This window comes from Anomaloglossus baeobatrachus, chromosome 12, assembly GCF_048569485.1.
Source record: "Anomaloglossus baeobatrachus isolate aAnoBae1 chromosome 12, aAnoBae1.hap1, whole genome shotgun sequence".
NCBI lineage: Eukaryota > Metazoa > Chordata > Amphibia > Anura > Aromobatidae > Anomaloglossus > Anomaloglossus baeobatrachus.
In genome coordinates, this window is record NC_134364.1 from 11407394 (window position 1) to 11430639 (window position 23246).

The window sequence follows — 23246 nt, forward strand, 5'->3', positions numbered from 1 at the left end:
CAGGACCAGGAGGGGAAGCCTGTGAACCTCTTCTGTGTTTTTGGCCGCATTCACACTTCTTTGTTATGTGTTTTCAAAGGAGGGACGTTAGGAGCCATTGACCTACAGGTGTGACCTCATCTAAAGATCAAAAGGGCGAGGTGTTAAAATTCGCACCACTCGACCCCCTTTGCACTGACAGATGATGTTGGGGGAGAGGGAAAATGTGGAGGCCCCATATACATTAGACAGTCCCAGCTGATAACCGTGGGTTCGGACAGGTTTAATCAAACCCCATAACAGCTATTCGGGCCCCTCTGCTTCCACTTTATCAGTAATGCAAGGGATGCATTTAGGACGTAAATTCCATTCGGTTTGGATCAGACAAGCAGAATCCCTGATCCCTGATCCTGACCTGAGGTGTGAACGCAGCCTTATCTAGTAATTTGTTCATATAAGATAAAGAAGGGAACCACACAATCCTCAAAGCCAGTGATACTTCTGTATTTCACATGGTGTAGCATAAAAGGCAGGGAAGGATCTGGGTGCAGGCTCCTCGCAGGGACGACGGCCGTTTCGCATAAGTGTACGCTTCGACTGGTCCACCTCCACCTTCTCCTGTTGGACCAGTCGAAGCGTACACTTACGCGAAACGGCCGTCGTCCCTGCGAGGAGCATGCACCCAGCTCCTTCCCTGCCTTTTATGCTACACCGTGTGAAATAAAGACGTATCACTGGCTTTGAGGATTGTGCGGTCCCCTTCTTTATCTTATATGAACACTCTCTGGACGTCTCAATTTCCGAAGGACGAGCACTCCCCAACCGTGAATGTTTGGTGCCCAAGCTACATTCCACCCGACTGTGTGACCCCCGCAAGATAAAACCCAGTGGTGCAGGACTACATCTCTATTTATTTATGCTTATCTAGTAATTTGCTGCAGTTGTTGCATTAGATCGCACATGACTATAATGGCGTGACTCCTTAATTTCCTATGTATCAGTGATTTTTGTAATTTTTTTCCGATATAATGCTGCATTTGTATTCACCACCATCCAGGGAATATGTTCAGACACCCTGACGTACGGATCCCACGTCTCACCATCCAGGGAATATGTTCAGACACCCTGACGTACGGATCCCACGTCTCACCATCCAGGGAATATGTTCAGACACCCTGACGTACGGATCCCACGTCTCCTCCAGGCGCTGCGCTTGACTTGTCTTTATTGTGAATGTTTCAGGGTACAACCAGGCCAACGTGGTGATCCTGCACAAGTCTCTAGCGGAAGATTTTGAGAAATTTTGCAAAGCCAATAGCGGCCCCCTACCTCTGTTATACCGCAGCAAGCCTGGAGAGTGGAAATGTCCACCACTGAGCAGTGACGCAGATATACGGTAAGGAAGATCATGTCTCTTATGTGTACAATAACAATGTCCGTTTGGCGTTAAAGGGACGGTGCACCTGAAGACTTACTTATCTGTAGCTTCTCTGTGCTCCAGGACAGACTGCCTTCTGTATCGGAAATATGAACATGGCGTCTACACCGAGAGCCTCGCCAGTCTGGAGAGTTACTCCGAGCAGATGAAGGATATGGTGACTTTCTACCTGGGCTGCAGCTTTTCCTTTGAAGATGCGGTGCAGAAACTGGGGGTCCCTGTGAGGAATGTGGAGCAGGGGCAGAATGTCAGCATGTACAAGGTAAGGGGTGGATTCAATATTCGGACGCCTCCCTGTGTGAGGCCACCTTGTGTCCTAGGGCTTATTCACATTATCGTCTCCTTGTCAGCAGCCAAACGTAAATGAGTGAAAATATCCCTGTTTTATTGGTCAAACAATTAACTCACTGTGGCGGCTGGAAATGCAGCCGTGATATTAGGCAATATTGATCTTGTTGCTTCTTACAACTGCTTTTCCAGGTTTGTGTCAGCTGGGACTGCTGTATATATATCACAAAGGAGACGCTGAGGACATATACATCACAGGAAGGGCTGTGGGCATATACAGCAAAGAAAGGGCTGGGCTGTGGGCATATACATCACTGGGCAGGGCTGGGAGGACTATACATCACTGGGGAGGGCTGGGAGGAATATACATCACTGGGGAGGGCTGGGAGGAATATACATCACTGAGGAGGGCTGGGAGGAATATACATCACTGGGGAGGGCTGAGAGGACTATACATCACTGGGGAGGGCTGAGAGGACTATACATCACTGGGGAGAGCTGAGAGGACTATACATCACTGGGGAGGGCTGGGAGGAATATACATCACTGGGGAGGGCTGGGAGGACTATACATCACTGGGGAGAGCTGAGAGGACTATACATCACTGGGGAGGGCTGAGAGGAATATACATCACTGGGGAGAGCTGAGAGGAATATACATCACTGGGGAGGGCTGAGAGGACTATACATCACTGGGGAGAGCTGAGAGGAATATACATCACTGAGGAGGGCTGGGAGGAATATACATCACTGGGGAGGGCTGGGAGGAATATACATCACTGGGGAGGGCTGGGAGGACTATACATCACTGGGGAGGGCTGGGAGGAATATACATCACTGGGGAGGGCTGGGAGGACTATACATCACTGGGGAGGGCTGGGAGGAATATACATCACTGGGGAGGGCTGAGAGGACTATACATCACTGGGGAGAGCTGAGAGGACTATACATCACTGGGGAGGGCTGAGAGGAATATACATCACTGGGGAGGGCTGGGAGGAATATACATCACTGGGGAGGGCTGAGAGGAATATACATCACTGGGGAGAGCTGAGAGGACTATACATCACTGGGGAGGGCTGAGAGGAATATACATCACTGGGGAGGGCTGGGAGGAATATACATCACTGGGGAGGGCTGGGAGGAATATACATCACTGGGGAGGGCTGGGAGGAATATACATCACTGGGGAGAGCTGAGAGGAATATACATCACTGAGGAGGGCTGAGAGGAATATACATCACTGGGGAGAGCTGAGAGGACTATACATCACTGGGGAGGGCTGAGAGGAATATACATCACTGGGGAGAGCTGGGAGGAATATACATCACTGGGGAGGGCTGAGAGGACTATACATCACTGGGGAGAGCTGAGAGGACTATACATCACTGGGGAGGGCTAAGAGGAATATACATCACTGAGGAGGGCTGAGAGGACTATACATCACTGGGGAGAGCTGAGAGGACTATACATCACTGGGGAGGGCTGAGAGGAATATACATCACTGGGGAGGGCTGGGAGGAATATACATCACTGGGGAGGGCTGAGAGGAATATACATCACTGGGGAGGGCTGAGAGGAATATACATCACTGGGGAGAGCTGAGAGGACTATACATCACTGGGGAGGGCTGAGAGGAATATACATCACTGGGGAGAGCTGAGAGGACTATACATCACTGGGGAGGGCTGAGAGGAATATACATCACTGGGGAGGGCTGAGAGGAATATACATCACTGAGGAGGGCTGAGAGGACTATACATCACTGGGGAGAGCTGAGAGGACTATACATCACTGGGGAGGGCTGGGAGGACTATTCATCACTGGGGAGGGCTGGGAGGAATATACATCACTGGGGAGGGCTGAGAGGAATATACATCACTGGAGAGAGCTGAGAGGACTATACATCACTGGGGAGGGCTGAGAGGAATATACATCACTGGAGAGAGCTGAGAGGACTATACATCACTGGGGAGAGCTGAGAGGACTATACATCACTGAGGAGGGCTGAGAGGACTATACATCACTGGGGAGAGCTGAGAGGACTATACATCACTGGGGAGGGCTGAGAGGAATATACATCACTGGGGAGAGCTGGGAGGAATATACATCACTGGGGAGGGCTGGGAGGAATATACATCACTGGGGAGGGCTGAGAGGAATATACATCACTGGAGAGAGCTGAGAGGAATATACATCACTGGAGAGGGCTGGGAGGAATATACATCACTGGGGAGGGCTGAGATGACTATACATCACTGGGGAGGGCTGAGAGGAATATACATCACTGAGGAGGGCTGAGAGGAATATACATCACTGGGGAGAGCTGGGAGGACTGTACATCACTGGGGAGAGCTGAGAGGAACATACATCACTGGAGAGGGCTGGGAGGAATATACATCACTGGGGAGGGCTGAGATGACTATACATCACTGGGGAGGGCTGAGAGGAATATACATCACTGAGGAGGGCTGAGAGGAATATACATCACTGGGGAGAGCTGGGAGGAATATACATCACTGGGGAGAGCTGAGAGGAACATACATCACTGGAGAGGGCTGGGAGGAATATACATCACTGGGGAGGGCTGAGATGACTATACATCACTGAGGAGAGCTGAGAGGACTATACATCACTGGGGAGGGCTGAGAGGAACATACATCACTGGAGAGGGCTGGGAGGAATATACATCACTGGGGAGGGCTGAGATGACTATACATCACTGAGGAGAGCTGAGAGGACTATACATCACTGGGGAGAGCTGAGAGGAACATACATCACTGGAGAGGGCTGAGAGGACTATACATCACTGGGGAGGGCTGAGATGACTATACATCACTGAGGAGAGCTGAGAGGACTATACATCACTGGGGAGAGCTGAGAGGAACATACATCACTGGAGAGGGCTGGGAGGAATATACATCACTGGGGAGGGCTGAGATGACTATACATCACTGAGGAGAGCTGAGAGGACTATACATCACTGGGGAGAGCTGAGAGGAACATACATCACTGGGGAGGGCTGGGAGGAATATACATCACTGGGGAGGGCTGAGAGGAATATACATCACTGAGGAGGGCTGAGAGGAATATACATCACTGGGGAGGGCTGAGAGGAATATACATCACTGGGGATGGCTGGGTGAACTATACATCACTGGGGAGGGCTGAAGGTACAGACATATCGGCGTATCTATATATCAGGGGGGCACAGACATCCCTGGGGACACCGCAGGGGCACAGTCTGCAGTGGGGAGGACGCAGGGGCACAGGCAGCTGTGAGGAGGGCACAGGTAACCGTGGGGAGGCCGTAGGGGCATAGCGTGCCGTGGGTAGACGGAGGTGCACAGGCAGCTGTGGGAAGGCCGCACGGGCACATGCAGCCGTGGAGACACTGGAGGGTCTCAGACAGGCATGGGAGCACAAACAAACCTGTGTTATGCTGGGGCAGCCGCTTCTCTTCTGTGGGATGAGAGCGCATTGTGCGCTTACTCTGCATACACATCCTCACAGGGTTTAAAGGGCCAGCTGCCAGCAAGACGCGGCTACCGCCTGAGCACTGCGGCCCCTGAATCTGCCCGGGGGTGCAGAAAAGGTCATCGCGGGTCGCATACAGCCTGTGGGACGGAGGTTCCCCACCCCTGGCATAAGGTCTCATTTACAAAGCTCTTTTGAAAAAATATGCAAAAAAAAAAAAAGTGGGGTCCGTTTTCTTCCTTCTAAGAAGTAATTGTTATTATTGGTAAATTGTGTATAATTTTGGTTGTAGGATATATGTGTTAGTTCTCAGCCAGACTGATGTTATAACCACATTTCATCTTTGCGGTCCATCATCAGGAATCGCTCAGTTAATGTCTTGTTCGGTCACATTCACACTTTCTTGCTCCCTCTGTATCTTATAGATTTACAGACCCACTTGCATATTTCTTCTTTGTGGGTTAGAGGAATAACTTTTATTCCTAAGTTATTGATTACCTGATTTGATGTTCTTTGCCAGTCTGTCCTGAGGAAGGGAGCAGAGTCTCCCGAAACGCGTTGAACTGTGATAAAATAAAGCAACATTAATATCCAACCTTCATGATCTGTTGGTCATTGGCGCGGCTTGACACCCAGCTCTATTACTCTCTGTTATATTCCTAAGTTATTAACTTTGCAAACACTTATCCTTACATTTTTGTGCTTTTACACTGTGTTTTGTTGCAATCACACCCAAAACTGCATTCACAGTCCTCATGTCTGCCCCCTATAATGCGGTTTCCTTTCCCCCCAGACAGCGGTCCCGTGTCATGGAATCGGCAGGTTTTCCTGTAATCTTGTGGTGACCATGAGGCCTATTCCTCAAGACAAGCTGGAGGCCGCCGTGACTGCCACACACCCCATGAAGAAATACCACGGAGCTCCGGTCCACATTGGCTCCTCAGGTCGGTATTCTCCACCTGCCCAGCAGCTGGGATAATGGGGGTCCAGTGCACCCCCCTCTCCAGCGTTCAGGACCCCCAATCCTTCTGTTAGCATACCCCTTTATTTCTAGACTCTATTAATTGCTGTACACCCCAGTAATGACGTGGATTATGTATTATTTTGTCCATTTTCCCTTATTCCTTCATTGTGCAGATTATCTTGGGATTAAAGATCTGCAGAAAACTGATTACGGCGATGCGGTTCAGATGCACCCCGGTGATGTCCCGGTGTTCTGGGCGTGTGGCGTCACCGGCGTTGAAGCTGTCATTAGTTGCAGTAAGTATCGACAAAATATAAATCTGTCCGACTCAATTGACTGAGGTATTAATTAAAGTCTCCATTAAGTGGGGGTCTTAAGTTGAATTAATGGAAGGAAATTAAATTCAGTAAGCTATGGCGGTCAGTTCACCATATTTCTTTTTCCATATCCCTCATCACAGGCGGCCTGACATGTTTTATGTGCAGATGACCGTCCTTGGCGCTCCCCCTGTACAGATTGCAGATGACTCTCCTGCCGCGTTTGTAAGAATGGACAGGGATTAATATGTCATCTTGTGCTTGTCCTTGCAGAATCCCCCCTGGCTTTCACCCACTCTCCGGGATGTATGTTTATTACTGATGTGAAAAATGAAGACGCCCCAGATCCTTGCACCACGGAGGGGCCCGTAGTTGAGCAAATCTCCTCCGATCCTATACATTACAGCCTTGTCTCACGGCGAACAGCCGAAAAAATCAGATTGTTGGAAGAAATTGTTGGCATCGACCCAGGTAATTATAAGTAATAAATGGACCTGAGATAATCTGGAAGATGAAAACGCACTATAATCCAAGTCCTGATTACACATCCGGTGGCTTATCGCAAAAACTTTTTGCCACACGTTTGGTTCAGTAGACTTGACTAATGCATGTTAAATTATTTTTATTTTTGCATGGAAAAACTTTGGTCTGAATTGAGCCACTGACCTACATTGGTCCGTACCGGTTCCGTATACACAAATTAAACATACCCTCGTCAGAACTCAGCCTAAAGCCTCGGTTCCACATGTGTTTTACACGGACGAGTACAATCTGATAAAACATCGGACTGCACTCGCACCAGTGAAAAACTATGGGACAGTGGCCATATTGACCTGAAAAATAAATCGTAGTGTTGAGGATAAGAATTGAGTAACCAAAAATACTTCTTAGCACAGCCATTTCATAGACTTAGGTATGTAGCTTAGTTAATGTAATCTAACACACATATTTATGAATGTTTTTGTTTCTTACTAACATATATATTTTGAACAAGGAGGAAGGAAGGAAATGGCACCAAATTGTATGCAAAAAGTATTAAATTTTATTCACATAAATATATGAAGATACAAAAATTAATTGATCATGAGAATAAATAGTACAAAAACGGAAGGTATAAGAAAAATGAGGAAAACTGGGCATGAGGGATGCAGGTATGAGTAGAACACAAAATGGAAAAATTTATGAAGTCCTATCCGCTGCCGTAACAGAGCCCTGGGGGGAGGTGTATCAGTGGAGTGTATGAGTCCAAAAAATGGACCCCAGCACCCCAAGGTGGAAAATTGGCCCAAATACCCCTCCACAAGGAGTATATAGTCAAAGGTCAAAGTACATAACCAAAGAACAGGTAGATAGAGTAAGTAAAGAAGTATAAGGAGATAGTATCCACCAGAATAGTCGTAAGGCAATAAAGAGGAGGCTGAAGCGTTGTGTGTAATAAATACTTATAGTCGTAAAGCCGAGAGGTGCCCTAATAACACATAAACGGCTAGTGAAAAAAATTTTTTTTTTTTTTTTTAAGCCATGTATATGTTGTTTATAACATATATATTTATTGCATATTTAGTGATTTTCCCTAATACAGTATACCAGCACATGTAACAAAGATGGCTGCTGAATCTTGTCCAACGCCCAAAGAAGTTAAAGAACAAAGGAATTCCTAAAGTTTGGACTGACCAATCCAGCAGAGACTATGCAAATTCCTATATGTCCTGAGTCCAGCCAGCGATACTTGATTGGACTATAATTTTTATCTACACCCTTATTATAAAAGCTTCGGTTTGGAAATAAAGAACAGTTGAAGCTCTGGCGCTGTCATGGAGATAGTTATAACTGACTCGTAGTCTGTTATTTTAGTCTCGTGTGCACACATGACATTATATTTTGAACACGGCAGTCAGACCTTAAGAGACCCATTGTAGTCTCATCTCAACAGTAGCATGCTGCGTTTGGCAGTGACTCTCGGCTCACGCACCCCAATACAAGTCTATGGGAGCGTGTGAAACTTCGCACTGCACTCGCATGTCATCCGACCGCATTGCGGTGTATGCAGACAGACAGCGGTGGAGATGGAGAGACAATGCTCCCTCCCTCTTCTCCAGAGCTGTGATCTGATTGCAAGATCACATCACAGTCGCATGACCCTCGGCTGACGCTCGCACCAGAGGGTCATTAGCATATCACTTCCGATGCTCTTGCATCTCGCAAGTGGAACCGAGGCCTAAGAGCTATCAACAAGAATTCTGGAGCAAGGGAGATTTGGGCTGGTACTATGAATTAGTAAAGATAGTTGCCTACTCTGTTGCATTGTAGCAGACCCTCAGCCGTGTGGGCAGAACTAAATCAGGATGTTTTAGTAATTGGCAGAACCTTACATTGTATGATGATTGTTGTTTGGCCTTTAGTACATGAGTAGTAAGTATGCCCCTATAAGCGGCAGTGCCATCGCTTATCAGGAGTCTAGAGGAGCTGTGTAAAAACTCCAGTCCTGTCATATTAGTTACACGACTTCCCTGAAACCCATAAATTATTGGATACTATTGAAAGTTTTGGAACGGTGACAATGTCAATATTTTGCAGGTAACAGAGGAATTACGAATCTGCTGATGAAGGACGAGCTCCTGAAGAGCTGCCTCTCCTTATCTCATGCCAAATCCATCCTCATAACCACTGGATTCCCCACTCATTATCAGCAAGTGCCTCCTGAGGAAACAGACGGTCCTCCCGGGGCCCTTGCTATGGCGGCCATGCTGCAAGCCCTCGGAAAGACGGTTGCGATAGTCACAGATGGGCACGCTATCGACATGAATAAGAAAATCGTAGCGGATGCTATAGAACAAGGTATATTCACGGTCATCCAGTCTGCTTCTTGTATTTAACATCTCCGTCCATCACATCGAAGATTTTGCTTCTGAATAGTTGCACCATGTTGCACCATCCTTGGTCCATACTGCCGGGGGCTTCTAGGAGGAGGAAAAGTGTCCTCCTCCTCCGTGTCCTCCGCTCCCATATCTGGTAAGAGACTCAGTGCTGCCAAATCATATTTCTTTGGCAGTATTTGAAGATATTAGGACCCTCCATCTCCCAGTGTATAGATATTACCATCCTGCAGCATAGACTGAGGTCACCACTGCTATTAAGAAGCAAAATCTGCCATTCAATGTATTTAGAAAAAAATCTGATTTTTATACTTAACATAAAATCCCTTTCCCTTTGAAAAAGTTGAGGATACAGGATCGTGGGTGTGAGCTCTGCCACTAATAGGCTCGACCCCATGTAATAAAAAAATAGTGTTCACACACTGCCCGGTGTGTTATACCCTGTCCTCAGAAACCAGGCAGCTCAGCTTAGGGCCAAAAGAGCAACCCCAAAAACCTGCAAAAATACTATATAAAAAAACATCCAGGAACTGACATGTCCTGTACCAAGGAGAAAAAAACACATAGGCCCCAGGCACTGAGAGCTGATCCCCGGGCTGGAATAAGGGGACAGCTGTGCCCCCCAATGTATTCAACAAAAAAGGGATTTTATGATAAGTAGAGAAGTCCAATTCTCTAGTCAATAGTACTTGAGGACACAGGATCTTGCGATGTTACAGAGAAGTCCCAATGGGTAGGAAAAAAGGACATAGCTGACAATGCGGACCACCAAACAGACAGCAACCTTCAGCACCGTACACATGGGCTGGCATCAGCAGAAGCAGATTTCTGACTGCCCAGGAGGACCCGACCTCCCCCTTCCGGTGGAATTAGTTATGACCCAAAGGGCAGAGATTTGTGTTTCACCTTGAAGCTTCCACCAAAGACGACCCGATCCACTTGGATTTGGTCACCTTGGAGGTTTACACTCTCTTGCATGGCCAGTGTATGCTGTAAGCTATGGAAACTGTAGAAAACTTTCCCTTGATGCATCATGCTGTACTGAAAAAAGTAAGATATACAAGAAGTAGAGAAAACCCTGAGATGGAAATCCCACTGATCACAGCAGCCTAAGTGGATTCTCCAGGTCCAGTGGTAAACCCTCGACAGATTGTGTCCTATAAGCCCTCATAGTCTGGGCAGCAGAGTCAGACAGAGCCTTCAACCTCAGAACCTCAGCTGCAACAGTCGAGGTAAAGTGGGATCGAATAGAGAACCTTGTGTAAAGAATTTGAGGAAGAGAAGGGAATGGCCATCAAGGATCTTGCATGGCATCATCAGGATCTCCAGAATGTCCTCCACTTCCTAGAGAACACCATGAAGAAGAGGAGGGAAGAGATAGAGCAGAGATGACTGTGTCCAGATCTGGTGACAGAGGTCAGGACTTTGTGACAGAAACATGGAGACGGCAGTTGAAGACATCTACTTTGGAGGGGATCCAGTGAAATCAGAGCTGAATAAAGATCTCTGTGCGGAGAACCCATTGTCCTGGATCCAGAGTTTCTCGACTGAGAAATTCTCTTGCCAAGTTTTCCATGCTGGGAATTTAGACTATTGAAATCACCGGAACGTAGAGCTGCCATTGAAGAGGAAGGAAGGAGCTGCAGGAAACCGTGCTGGGACTGTAAGCAACCAAAAAGATCACTGTGAACTGGAACACTAAGACGCACAAGATGATCCAAGAAGTCATTGTCTTGTTCCAAAACGACAGAATGGAGTCAGTGTGAAACCGGGGAAATGGTACCATCTAAAAAACTGAGACCTTACTTGGCCCAGATCCACCATGGAAAAACAAGGGGAGCATAAGGACTCTACTGCCACAAGATGCTCCAGCTCAAAAAAGGGAATGCTTGACTGATGGTAGAAAATCCAGACCCACCCAAGTGTAATGTCCAGAAATTTCAGAATGGAGGGAGCGAGCAACTTAGTGAAGACTCTGGGAACAGTCGAACTGGTAAGGAAGAGACCAAACAGCAAAGCAAAGTAATTGCTATTTGGTCTCTGTGATGGGCATGTGAAGATTCGTCCCACACACGCGCCCAAGATCGCATTACCATAGCACTGTCTTCATTTACTGCCTCTCCCTCCATGGTAATCAGTCTGATACTGACGAAGGTCCGGATTGACGGACCAAAACGTTAGAGATTTTCTGTAAACAGATTAGTATTAAAATTTCCGTGATTTCCCACAAACAAATTGAGTGGCGAGTCCTTCTCTTCCTATGGCCATGGACTGGATCCCTACTCAAACTTCATACCCTTCGACAGCAGAGTGACGTATATTTCTATTTAAGATTCAAAATGTTCTGAGCCTGTATTGGGGACAAGACTTTTTGGATAAAGGGTGTAGATGGCTCAAAAGAAGGAGAGCGCACAAAGTTGAGACGGAAAAAAAATCCTGTTTGGGGTCAAGGAGATGAATTAGGTTTTTAAACCCAGAGATACAGACTTTCTGACCCAGGCGTCCTCCACATGAGCCATCCAGATCTTTGTGAAGGAGAGGAGGCATTCTCCCGCCAGAGAAGGTTATCCAGGAGGGGGAAGACGTTACTACAGCTGAGGTTGCGTGGTTTTGGAGCCGGCTCGTCAGGGGACGGTATAGACATGAAGGAGGGTTGGTTGTCTGGAGATGGAGTGTCTGGTGGACTCCTCGTCATCTCCTGAGGAAGAGGCGTTACGGAAAGAAGTGAAAAAATGTCTGGGGGCATTTAGATAGCTGATAGCACCTACAATACTGCGGAAAAAGAGCAGTTTTGTCCCCAGATACCTCCCTGATAATGTAATGTAGGCACTTTGTACAAAGCTTCTCGGCTGGTAATTGGAGCCCAATAAGGGTCGTTTTGGACACTGGGACTGTGGGCCATGATATGAGCATAGTGTGGCACTGATCAACCTCTAAATTGGCTGTAATTTGGACCACCAGCTTTGCTGACCAACATCAATCCTGATAAGGAACTTTGAAGAATGTAGCTAATGAGAAGAAAGGAGAAGAAGATCCTCCTGAGGGGCCAGGAAGATGAGCCCTGGTGAAGATATTTAGTCCAAGCCATACAGGCCTTCCTGACCCAAGACACTGTGCAGAACGTAAGGCGAGGCCTGCTGCCAAAATAGCCAGAGAAAGAGTCAATCTACTCCTACCCAGCAAGTGATTGAGGCCACATCAAACATGGGTGCGGTAGTAGATCTAGCCTCTAGATTCTAGAGAGTCGAGCTACCTTGGGGTTCATTGAGGGAGATATGGACCATTCGATAACCAATTTTTCTGCACAGTGGAAGAGGGCTGCAAACCTCCAGAGGATGGAGGCTGCTATGTGAGTGTTTCCATTCTTTCTCTGGGAATTGTAGTGGACTATTCCTTGTCCTGAATAATGTCCCTCACTGCCTGAATAAGGTCCTGTATGGCCGAGGCCAGCGTGGATTCCTGCTCTGATGCAGAGTCTGTTAGACGTGCCCCCCTGGGGTTCGGACTTGGCAGGGGGTGATTTGGCGTCATCTTCTGTGGTTCTCTCCTGGGAGTGATCCTGGCAGGACAAAGAGGATCTGTGTGAAGAAATCCTTTGCCTCTTGTAAGAGTGTCTGTGAGGAGATGGCATGGGAACATTTGCGACTGCCGAAGACCCCCCTGGAATGGCACTAAAAGGTGATGGAGCCCAGAACATTGCTGCAGAGAAACGGCAAGAAAGTGCAAAAAGAACAGGCAAAGGGGCTGTAAAATAAGGATGGCGGCCAAGAGATAATAAAGGGAAGCGAGACCCCCAGTGGGGACTGAGACTGGTCAAAAACTGTTGGGAGGGGGAACGAAAGTTATACTCGCCCATCCAAAGTCTTCAAACTACTACAGGGTTAACACTTAGGTGGCCCCGCACAAATTATGGGTATGACGGCAGCCCATTGCAGCGGCAGGAAGGTGCACTACTGTGGAGTGCATGGTGCATCTCCCATGGGATGCAAAATATGAGGTGAGGACATCCACACCACCAGGACAAATTACAAGAAAATGTAAAAAAAAGCACGGAAGACCTGATACTGGTCGTGTCTGAATCCTACAGACACTAAGCAAAACTGAGCTGCTTGGTCTATGAGGAGACGGTAGAGTCCACCAGGTGGCGCTAACACTTTCTACCGAGTGTTGAGCTTCCTAGTGGCAGAGTGTTAGTAGTGATGATTGCAAATTGTCTCTTCAGGGAGGAAGTAGAAGACCTGTAGCGCCACCTATTGAAGGTAGCAATCCTAAAAGTCAAAAGTGACCCTCCAACAAGCCTTGTCATATGACTTAGGATTTATGCCAGATAATTTCCAGACACAGTTTCGGGGCGATTGCCCCTCGTCAGTGCAAAGTATGAGATCTCATCTGGCTGTTTGGGAAGCTATAATGGGGTCTAAGGAGAAAACTTTCCTCCTTGCGGAGTGGAGCAGCATTGCAGCTATAAGACTCCTCACTGGCAGCTAGATTGCTTTGTCAGGTCTCCACAAGGAGAAACGTTTTCCCCGTAGAGGTGATGATTGCACACACTCCTGGAAAACGTCTGTGTAATTGCCCTTTGTAAGATAGTATCTGCTGCTAAGATTCCCATGATCAGTTCTCACCACTGGTGAAACATTTGTTTTCTGATCCTTTTAATTGAAGTGTCCGTGTAGGTAAAAGCTGGAGCGCACGTCAGTGTGCGTTTCATCAGAGTTTGGTCAGAGTTTCATCAGTTTTTCTCTGATGAGAAAAAAAATATTGTTTCTCCACCTTCTCCTATTTATCTGTCCATTAGCAGACTGTGACGGGGTCCTTCTCCGATATCACACAATCAACAGAGCAAGAGATGATTCCATGCAATTCAGAATGTCCATCAAATAATCCACCACACGGAGGGTAATAAAACCACAAAGAACTATATCAAAAAAACACCAAAAAGGAGCCAAGACAAATGATATGTGCGCACACAGAATGTGGTGAGCCTTCCTCATAAAGATGGCTGCAGCCGAGGTGCAAGATGCTGATGTCACAGCCACTCAACCTCCACACTAGAGGGGAGGGGCGGCTGCTTAGCATAAGACATGCACAATAATAAGGCTTGCACTGGGAGCCCATCATATAATGAGTGAAATGCACAGTGTCTGAACTGTGACCTATAAATGACGCCAGAAACCCAGGTCAGGCGGGCAAAACAGCACTATATAGGTGCATCTCGCACGGATACACGAGACGCACAGTGTCTGAATAATGGCCTATAAATGACGCACAACACCAGGTCCAGGCGGGTCAGTTAGCACTATGAGTACATAACACATGACAGGCTCACCATTTAACCATCTGAATTCAAAAGGTCCACACACATCCTGCAAAAATGGATAAAATGTGCCATACCTCAAATAGTGAGATATTAGTTTATATTTTGGGCCAAAATATGTAAGCTCGCAATCCGTTCGTCAAGGATTCTCACACTTGCGAGTCCCTACACTGAATTAGTTAGAAAAACCACAAAGAACTATATAAAAAAAACACCAAAAAGGAGCCAAGACAATTGACACGGTTTTGGGGCGATTGCACCTCATCTGGGCAAAGTATGAGATTTGATCTGGCTGTATGGGAAGCTATAATGGGATCTAAGGAGAAAACTTTCCTCATTGCGGAGTGGAGGAGCATTGCAGCTATAAGACTCCTCACTGGCAGCTAGATTGCTTTGTCAGGTCTCCACAAGGAGAAACGTTTTCCCCGTACAGGTGATGCTTGCACACACTCCTGGAAAACGTCTGTGTAATTGCCCTTTGTAAGATATTATCTGCTGCTAAGATTCCCATGGTCAGTTCTCACCACTGGTGAAACATTTGTTTTCTGATCCTTTTAATTGAAGTGTCCCTGTAGGTAAAAGCTGGAGCGCACGTCAGTGTGACGGTCAGTGTGCGTTTCATTATTATTATTATTATTATTTATTTATAGAGCACCATTGATTACATGGTGCTGTACATGAGAAGGGGGTTACATACAAAATACATATACCAGTTACAGTAGACAGACTAGTACAGAGGGAAGAGGGCCCTGCCCTTGCGGGCTTACATTCTATAGGATTATGGGGAGGAGACAGTAGGTGGGGTGTAGGTGGGGCGGCAGCTCCGCACGGTGGTGGGGCAGTGAGGTCATTCAAGGTTATAGGCATTTCTGAACAGATGAGTCTTTAGGTTCCGTTTGAAGTTTGCAAGTGTAGTAGATAATCTGACGTGTTGAGGCAGTGAGTTCCAGAAGACTGGGGATGTTCGGGAGAAGTCTTGGAGGCGGTTGCATGAGGAGCGAATGAGAGAGGAGGATAGAAGGAGATCTTGGGAGGAACGGAGATTACGTTTTGGAGTGTAGCGAGAGATTAGTTCAGAGATATATGGAGGAGACAATTTGTGGATGGCTTTGTAAGTCAGTATTAGTAGTTTGAATTGGATACGATGGAAGATTGGGAGCCAGTGAAGGGACATGCAGAGAGCAGAAGCGGGGTGGTAGTGAGGCGAGAGGTGGATCAGTCGGGCAGCAGCATTAAGGATTGACTGGAGAGGGGCGAGTGTGTTAGCAGGGAGACCACATAGGAGGATGTTGCAGGAGTCGAGGCGGGAGATTATGAGAGCATGCACTAGCATTTTTGTAGATTGAGATTCATCAGAGTTTGGTCAGAGTTTCATCATTTTTTCTTTGATGAGAAAAAAAAAATTGTTTCTTTATCGTTCCTATGGGAGACCCAGACAATGGGTGTTTAGCTTCTGCCTCTGGAGGACACACAAAGTACTACACTTAAAAGTGTAGCTCCTCCCTCTGTCTATACACCCCCTGGAGAACCAGATCTAGCCAGTTTATCGCTTTGTGTTCAGGAGGCATACATCCACACATGCATTCTCATCTGATTTTTGATTTTTGGAAAGAGTTTGAAGAAAAGCGGGTCCACGTCTGGACCCCCGGCATGTCCCTTCTCACCCCACTGTGTCGGCGGTGCTGTTAAGGTTGATTTTAAGGCTGCAGCCTTACATGCCGCGCTCCTTCACCATCCCTCCTGGGCTCTGGCTTGAAGTGGGAGCCAGCACGGTTCTCCATGCTTGGCAGGAGACCGGTCTCCATCCGCAGCCCTTCAGGATCCTGCTGGACCGGAGCACCCATCCCCAGGGACTTGGAACCCTGCGTCTCAGCAAGCTAAGTACCTGAGACGTTTATATATTGGGGGTCCCTGTACTTTATTGTTGGGGGAGAGTGTGCTGAGTGTGTTTTAGGACATTTCCGGCGGGTTCTCTGGCTGTCGCCTGAGAACCGCGCCGATGGTGCCTGCGCGCCGGCCGCACCGCTCAAATTTAGGCCCCGACTTCGCCGGAGGCCTGCTTTCGGTTTCACTGCCCTCGCATGTCATTCATGCAGAGGGACAGCGCGGCTCCGCCCAGCGGCCGTTCTGCACAGGGAAGGGACACTCCTCTCTGAGTACATGTCTCCTCCCCTGTAGGTCTCTATGGCCCTCCAGATCCCGTTCCCAGAGTAAGTCCCGCCCCCTCTCTTCGCTCCGGCGGCCATTTTCTCAGCGTTTTTCCCTGCGATCAGCGCTGGTCTGCAGCATCCCTGCTGAGGTGCTTGGGGGTCCGGGCTTCGGGATCTGGAGGGCACACAACACCGCTCCAGCGGTCTGATAAGCCACAACCTCTGGTTGTGGACCTCTGTATATACTCTCTGGGGGTCATTCTGGCAGAGCCCCCACTCCAGCAGCATGTCTCACACGAGGAGCAAGGCTCCAAAGCTGTATTCAGTATGCACTGCATGTAAGCTCCTACTGCCTGAACCGAGCACCTATCCACATTGTGATGCCTGCTGTAACCTGACGGTGCCTCAGCCTGGAGTCTCACCCCCAGTGGTCTCTCCGGCTGCTCCGGCTCCTGTGGCTGAACCCCCGGCTTGGGTAGAATCCTTATCTAGGTCTATCTCCCAGTCTTTTGCCGACTCCATGGGACTTCTGTCCAGGACCTTGCTGAACATGCATCAGCCCCCTTCACAGGGCGCCTCTGCTACTAGGGCTCCCTCAGGACCGGAGCTCACAGAGGATTCATCATCTGGTCCCAGACCACGTCCTTCTAAGAAGAGACGCAGGGCTCCCTCTCCTTCCTCGTCCCGCGGCTCTGTTTCAGAAGCTGACTCGCAGGACGAGGAGGATGCCTTTACGGGGGGCTCGGAGGTTAACTCCATGTACCCCATTGATCTGTCCGAAAGTGACTCAGATGTTAGTGATTTGATTGCGTCCATTAATTCTGTACTGGATCTCAATCCGCCAGCATCAGAGGAACAACCCTCTCTGGCAGAAAAGCACCAGTTTACCTCGCCTAAGAGGGCAAAGAGTGTGTTCTTTAACCACTCCAGTTTTCAGGCCGCTGTGACCAAGCCTAGGGCCTGTCCCGACAAACGCTTCCCAAAGCGTGGTTCTGATGACTGTTTTCCCTTTCCACCTGAGGTGGTCAAGGAGTGGGCTCATTCCTCAAAGGTAGACCCCCCGGTGTCCAGGCTCTCAGCCCGGACCGTTGTATCAGTGGCTGATGGCACCTCTCTTAAGGATTCCACTGACCGCCAGGTTGACCTTCTGGCCAAATCTGTATATGAGGCGGCAGGGGCCTCGTTCTCCCCGACTTTTACAGCAGAGTGGGCTCTCAAAGCCATCTCTGCTTCTCTGGAGGGGATGCATTCCCTCGCCAGGGAATCTATGCCCGAAATGGTTACCTTAACTTCCCAAGCTTCAGCTTTATCATCCTATGCCATGTCTGCCATGCTGGAGGCTTCTCACCGCACTGCGGTGGCTTCGGCTAATTCCCTCGCTATCCGCAGGATCTTGTGGCTTCGAGAGTGGAAGGCAGATGCTTCCTCAAAGAAGTACCTTGCTGGACTCCCTTTTGCTAGGTCCCGGCTGTTCGGTGAACAGCTGGATGAAATTATCAAGGAAGCTACTGGCGGGAAGAGTACTTCCATGCCACAAACCAAAACCAGGAAACCTGTCCAGGGCAGGAATCAGTCGAGGTTTCGTTCCTTTCGTTCCTCCAACTGGTCGTCCTCTAAGCCCTCGGCCTCGTCCACTAGCTCAGCCAAGGACCAGAAATCCAGCTGGCGCCCAAAAGCGTGTCCACAAAAGACCGCAGGAGGTGCTGCCGCCAAGGCAGCCTCCTCTTGACTATCTGTCCGCGCCAGCAACGTCCTTAGTCGGTGGCAGGCTCTCCCACTTTGGCGACACGTGGTTTCAACACGTCTCCGATCTGTGGGTGCGGGATATCATCTTCCACGGCTACAGGATAGAATTCTCTTCCAGCCCGCCAAACAGATTTTTTCTGTCAACTCCCCCCTGCACCAAGGCCGCCGCCTTCTCTCAGGCCGTGGCATCCTTGCAGGCCAACGGAGTAATTGTACCGGTTCCCGCCCGGGAACGGTTCAGAGGTTTCTACTCAAATCTCTTCCTAGTCCCCAAAAAGGACGGTTCCTTCTGGCCCATCCTGGATCTCAAGCTTCTCAACATGCATGTTCAGGTGCGGCATTTTCGCATGGAGTCTCTGCGGTCAGTCATTGCCTCAATGACCCAAGGGGATTTCCTGGCATCCATCGACATCAGAGATGCCTATCTGCATGTGCCAATTGCAGTTTCACACCAGCGTTGGCTACGTTTTGCAATCGGAGAGGAACATTTCCAATTCGTGGCTCTCCCCTTCGGGTTAGCCACAGCCCCTCGGGTATTCACCAAGGTCATGGCAGCAGTGGTTGCGGTTCTGCACCTCCAGGGGTTGGCAGTGATTCCTTACCTGGACGACCTTCTAGTCAAGGCTTCATCCAGCGCAGACTGTCAGCGGAGTGTCTCGCTCACTCTTGCCACTCTAGCCCAATTCGGGTGGCTTGTCAATCTGCCCAAATCCACTCTGACTCCGACCCAGAGGCTCACGTACCTAGGGATGCAGTTCGAGACTCTGCCGGCACTTGTGAAGTTGCCCTTAATCAAACAGCAGTCCCTCCAACTGGCGGTGCGCTCTCTGCTGAAGCCCCGCCGTTATTCCATCAGGCACCTGATGCAGGTGCTGGGTCAGATGGTGGCGTCAATGGAGGCTGTTCCCTTTGCCCAGGTCCATCTGCGTCCTCTGCAGCTGGACATTCTCCGCTGTTGGGACAAGCGGCCTTCCTCCTTGCACAGGTTAGTGGCTCTGTCGCCACAGACCAGGAGCTCTCTTCAGTGGTGGCTTCGGCCCCTCTCTCTGTCTCAGGGGCGCTCCTTCCTGGCCCCGTCCTGGGTGATCCTCACCACGGATGCCAGTCTATCCGGCTGGGGAGCGGTATGTCTCCACCACCGAGCGCAGGGCACTTGGACTCCGTCCGAGTCAGCCCTCTCGATCAATGTGCTGGAAACCAGAGCCGTGCTTCTGGCTCTCCTAGCTTTTCACCACCTATTGGCGGGCAAGCACATCCGAGTCCAGTCAGACAACGCGACAGCGGTTGCCTACATCAATCACCAAGGCGGGACACGCAGCCGCCTGGCAATGTTGGAGGTACACTGCATCCTTCAATGGGCGGAGGACTCCAAGTCCACCATATCCGCAGTCCACATCCCAGGCGTGGAAAAACTGGGAGGCAGATTATCTCAGCCGTCAAACCGTGGACAGTGGCGAGTGGTCCCTGCACCCGGCAGTGTTTCAGTTAATCTGTCGCAAGTGGGGCACTCCGGACGTGGACCTAATGGCATCCCGTCACAACAACAAGGTTCCGGTTTACGTGGCTCGCTCCCACGATCCTCAGGCATTCGCCGTGGACGCTCTGGTTCAAGACTGGTCCCAGTTTCGTCTGTCCTACATGTTTCCCCCTCTAGCTCTCTTGCCCAGAGTTCTGCGCAAGATCAGAATGGAGGGCCGTCGAGTCATCCTCATTGCTCCGGACTGGCCCAGGCGAGCTTGGTACCCAGACCTGCTCCATCTGTCCGTAGAGGTGCCGTGGCATCTTCCGGACCGTCCAGACCTTCCCTCACAAGGTCCGTTTTTCCGCCAGAATTCTGCGGCTCTCAGATTGACGGCGTGGCTCTTGAGTCCTGGATCTTGACGGCTTCTGGTATCCCTCCTGAAGTCATCTCCACTATGACTCGGGCCCGTAAGTCTTCCTCTGCCAAGATCTATCACAGGACTTGGAAAATTTTCCTGTCCTGGTGTCGCTCTTCCGGCCATCCTCCTTGGCCTTTTTCCTTGCCGACCCTTCTGTCCTTTCTACAGTCCGGTCTGCAGCTGGGACTGTCCCTCAACTCTCTCAAGGGACAAGTCTCGGCTCTGTCAGTGCTGTTCCAGCGGCGTATCGCCCGGCTGGCTCAGGTCCGCACCTTCATGCAGGGCGCGTCTCACATCATTCCGCCTTACCGGCGGCCCTTGGATCCCTGGGACCTCAATTTGGTTCTCACGGTTTTGCAGAAACCCCCCTTTGAGCCTCTTAAGGAGGTTTCTTTGTTTCGTCTTTCACAGAAAGTGGTCTTTCTAGTGGCCATAACTTCCCTCAGGAGAGTCTCTGATTTGGCTGCGCTCTCTTCGGAGTCACCTTTTTTGGTTTTTCATCAAGACAAGGTGGTTCTCCGTCCTACTCCGGACTTTCTTCCTAAGGTGGTCTCTTCTTTCCACCTTAACCAGGACATTACCCTACCTTCCTTTTGTCCGGCTCCTGTTCATCGCTTTGAAAAAGCGTTGCATTCTCTGGATCTGGTGCGTGCTCTCGGGATCTATGTGTCGCGCACCGCTGCTCTTAGGCGGTGCACCTCTCTTTTTGTGCTAACCACAGGTCGGCGTAAAGGCCTCTCTGCTTCTAAGCCGACCTTAGCCCGTTGGATTAGGTCGAACATTTCGGATGCCTACCAGTGTTCTCAGGTGCCTCCCCCGCCGGGGATCAAGGCACACTCGACCAGAGCTGTCGGTGCCTCTTGGGCTTTCAGGCACCAGGCTACGGCTCAGCAAGTCTGTCAGGCTGCCACTTGGACTAGCCTGCATACCTTTTCAAAGCACTACCAAGTGCATGCTCATGCTTCGGCAGATGCGAGCTTGGGCAGACGCATCCTTCAGGCGGCTGTCGCCCATTTGTGAAGTTAGGCTCCGCCTACTTCTTACTTTGTTCGGTTTATTTCCCACCTCTGGACTGCTTTGAGATGTCCCATTGTCTGGGTCTCCCATAGGAACGATAAAGAAAAAGAGAATTTTGTTTACTTACCGTAAATTCTTTTTCTTATAGTTCCGTATTGGGAGACCCAGCTCCCTCCCTGTTGCCTGTTGGCAATTTCTTGTTCCGCGTGTTATCACCGGCTGTTGTCGTGGACAGAGTCTCCGGTTGTTCCAGTTCTTGCTCTGTTTTTACTTGTGGGTGGCTATTCTCCTTCAGCTTTTGCACTAAACTGGCTAGATCTGGTTCTCCAGGGGGTGTATAAGCTCAGAGGGAGGAGCTACACTTTTAAGTGTAGTACTTTGTGTGTCCTCCGGAGGCAGAAGCTAAACACCCATGGTCTGGGTCTCCCAATACGGAACTATAAGAAAAAGAATTTACGGTAAGTAAACAAAATTCTCTTTTTCCCCACCTTCTCCTATTTATCTGTCCATTAGCAGACTGTCATGGGGTCCTTCTCCGATATCACACAATCAACAGAGCAAGAGATGATTCCATGCAATTCAGAATGTCCATCAAATAATCCACCACACGGAGGGTAAAGTAGTCCAGTAATGGGATAAATGTCCCGGGGATGAGTCACAATCCTCCAGCAATCCTTTTCCAGGGAAATCGGAGTTTCTCAATGGCTCTCTGGGGTGCTGCCTGTAGCTGCAGCTTATCCCCCAGAGGATCAATATTCCTCCTTGTCTCTTGAAGTTTCTCAGCCAGACCGAATAATCCCCAGGTAACCAGATAGTTTGGGTGGATTCCAGGCCCCCTCCTTCAGACCTACAGACAGAAGCACTGCAGGGGGTTATAACCCTACAGACAGGACAAATAATACATAGAATGGACAGAGCAGTATGCCTAAAATACAAACCTAACAATATAGCAAAAGCAATTGTTCATTACATTAACCCAAATTCATACAGAGGCATCCATTTTTTCATAGTTAGTGGATTTCACTATCTGCACTGACATTGGTTTTCTGACCCTTTTTTAAGGGTTTTACATGTTTTATATGTTTTGTTTCTCACATCCCCTGTTTTTAATCATTATATTAAAGGTTATATTTTAACATTACCTATCTACCAACCCTAAAATACAAACCTACACAAAATGATACACAACCCCCCATATTCCAGCATCACACAGACCCATAGACTATCGATGCTGAGTTTAATCCAACACGCAGATGTCTCCACGATCTGCACGGACCGCCTGCTCTGCAAAAAAATCCGAGATGTGTGAACAGCCAACGCCTCCACCCTGTGCTATAGGTGGTGGGTGTCTAAGGAGGAAAATGACAAATTAACTTATTCATCACTTTGTATTCACCAGGAGTCCTGAAGACGTCCGTGCCGGTGCTATCTTACACGGGAGAAACCCCAGATTGTGCTCTGAAATTTCTGTGTGAGGATGGAGACCCCGCTGCACCCAGGTGAGAGAAGGGTCAACATCGGCCTATGGGCCTGAATGAGGGCAGATTGACCCCTTATATTGTCATATAAATAAACCCGCCTGCACTCACACAACACGGGTTCTGTAGGACTAAACAGGACCATAATTTATCATCCAGTGAGTCTGTGATTTCTTATTTATTTATTTTTGTTAAAGGAAAATCAATCTCCATCTTTTATGTCTAAGACCTACTAATCCCAGCATGCTACAGTGACGAGCAAAAAGGTAACAATGTTTTGCACTTTTGCCTTTCAGGCCCCATATCTCTCCATCCTCTAT

The 23246-nt window shown here is 49.0% G+C and overlaps 1 protein-coding gene across 4 annotated transcripts in view; it reads left to right on the forward strand.

Moving 5' to 3' along the window:
* Positions 1-23246, forward strand: part of DGLUCY (D-glutamate cyclase) — a 102403-nt gene that overhangs the window by 21464 nt on the left and 57693 nt on the right. For 3 of the 4 annotated variants that reach the window (XM_075329858.1, XM_075329856.1, XM_075329857.1), the window contains exons 3-9: positions 1222-1375; positions 1481-1679; positions 5975-6125; positions 6319-6441; positions 6736-6933; positions 9040-9300; positions 22848-22947. In XM_075329858.1, coding sequence (XP_075185973.1) covers positions 1222-1375; positions 1481-1679; positions 5975-6125; positions 6319-6441; positions 6736-6933; positions 9040-9300; positions 22848-22947 — 1186 coding nt within the window. Of the gene's footprint in view, positions 1-1221; positions 1376-1480; positions 1680-5974; positions 6126-6318; positions 6442-6735; positions 6934-9039; positions 9301-22847; positions 22948-23246 lie in introns of those variants that run through there. The other variant, XM_075329859.1, reaches the window with a different exon arrangement.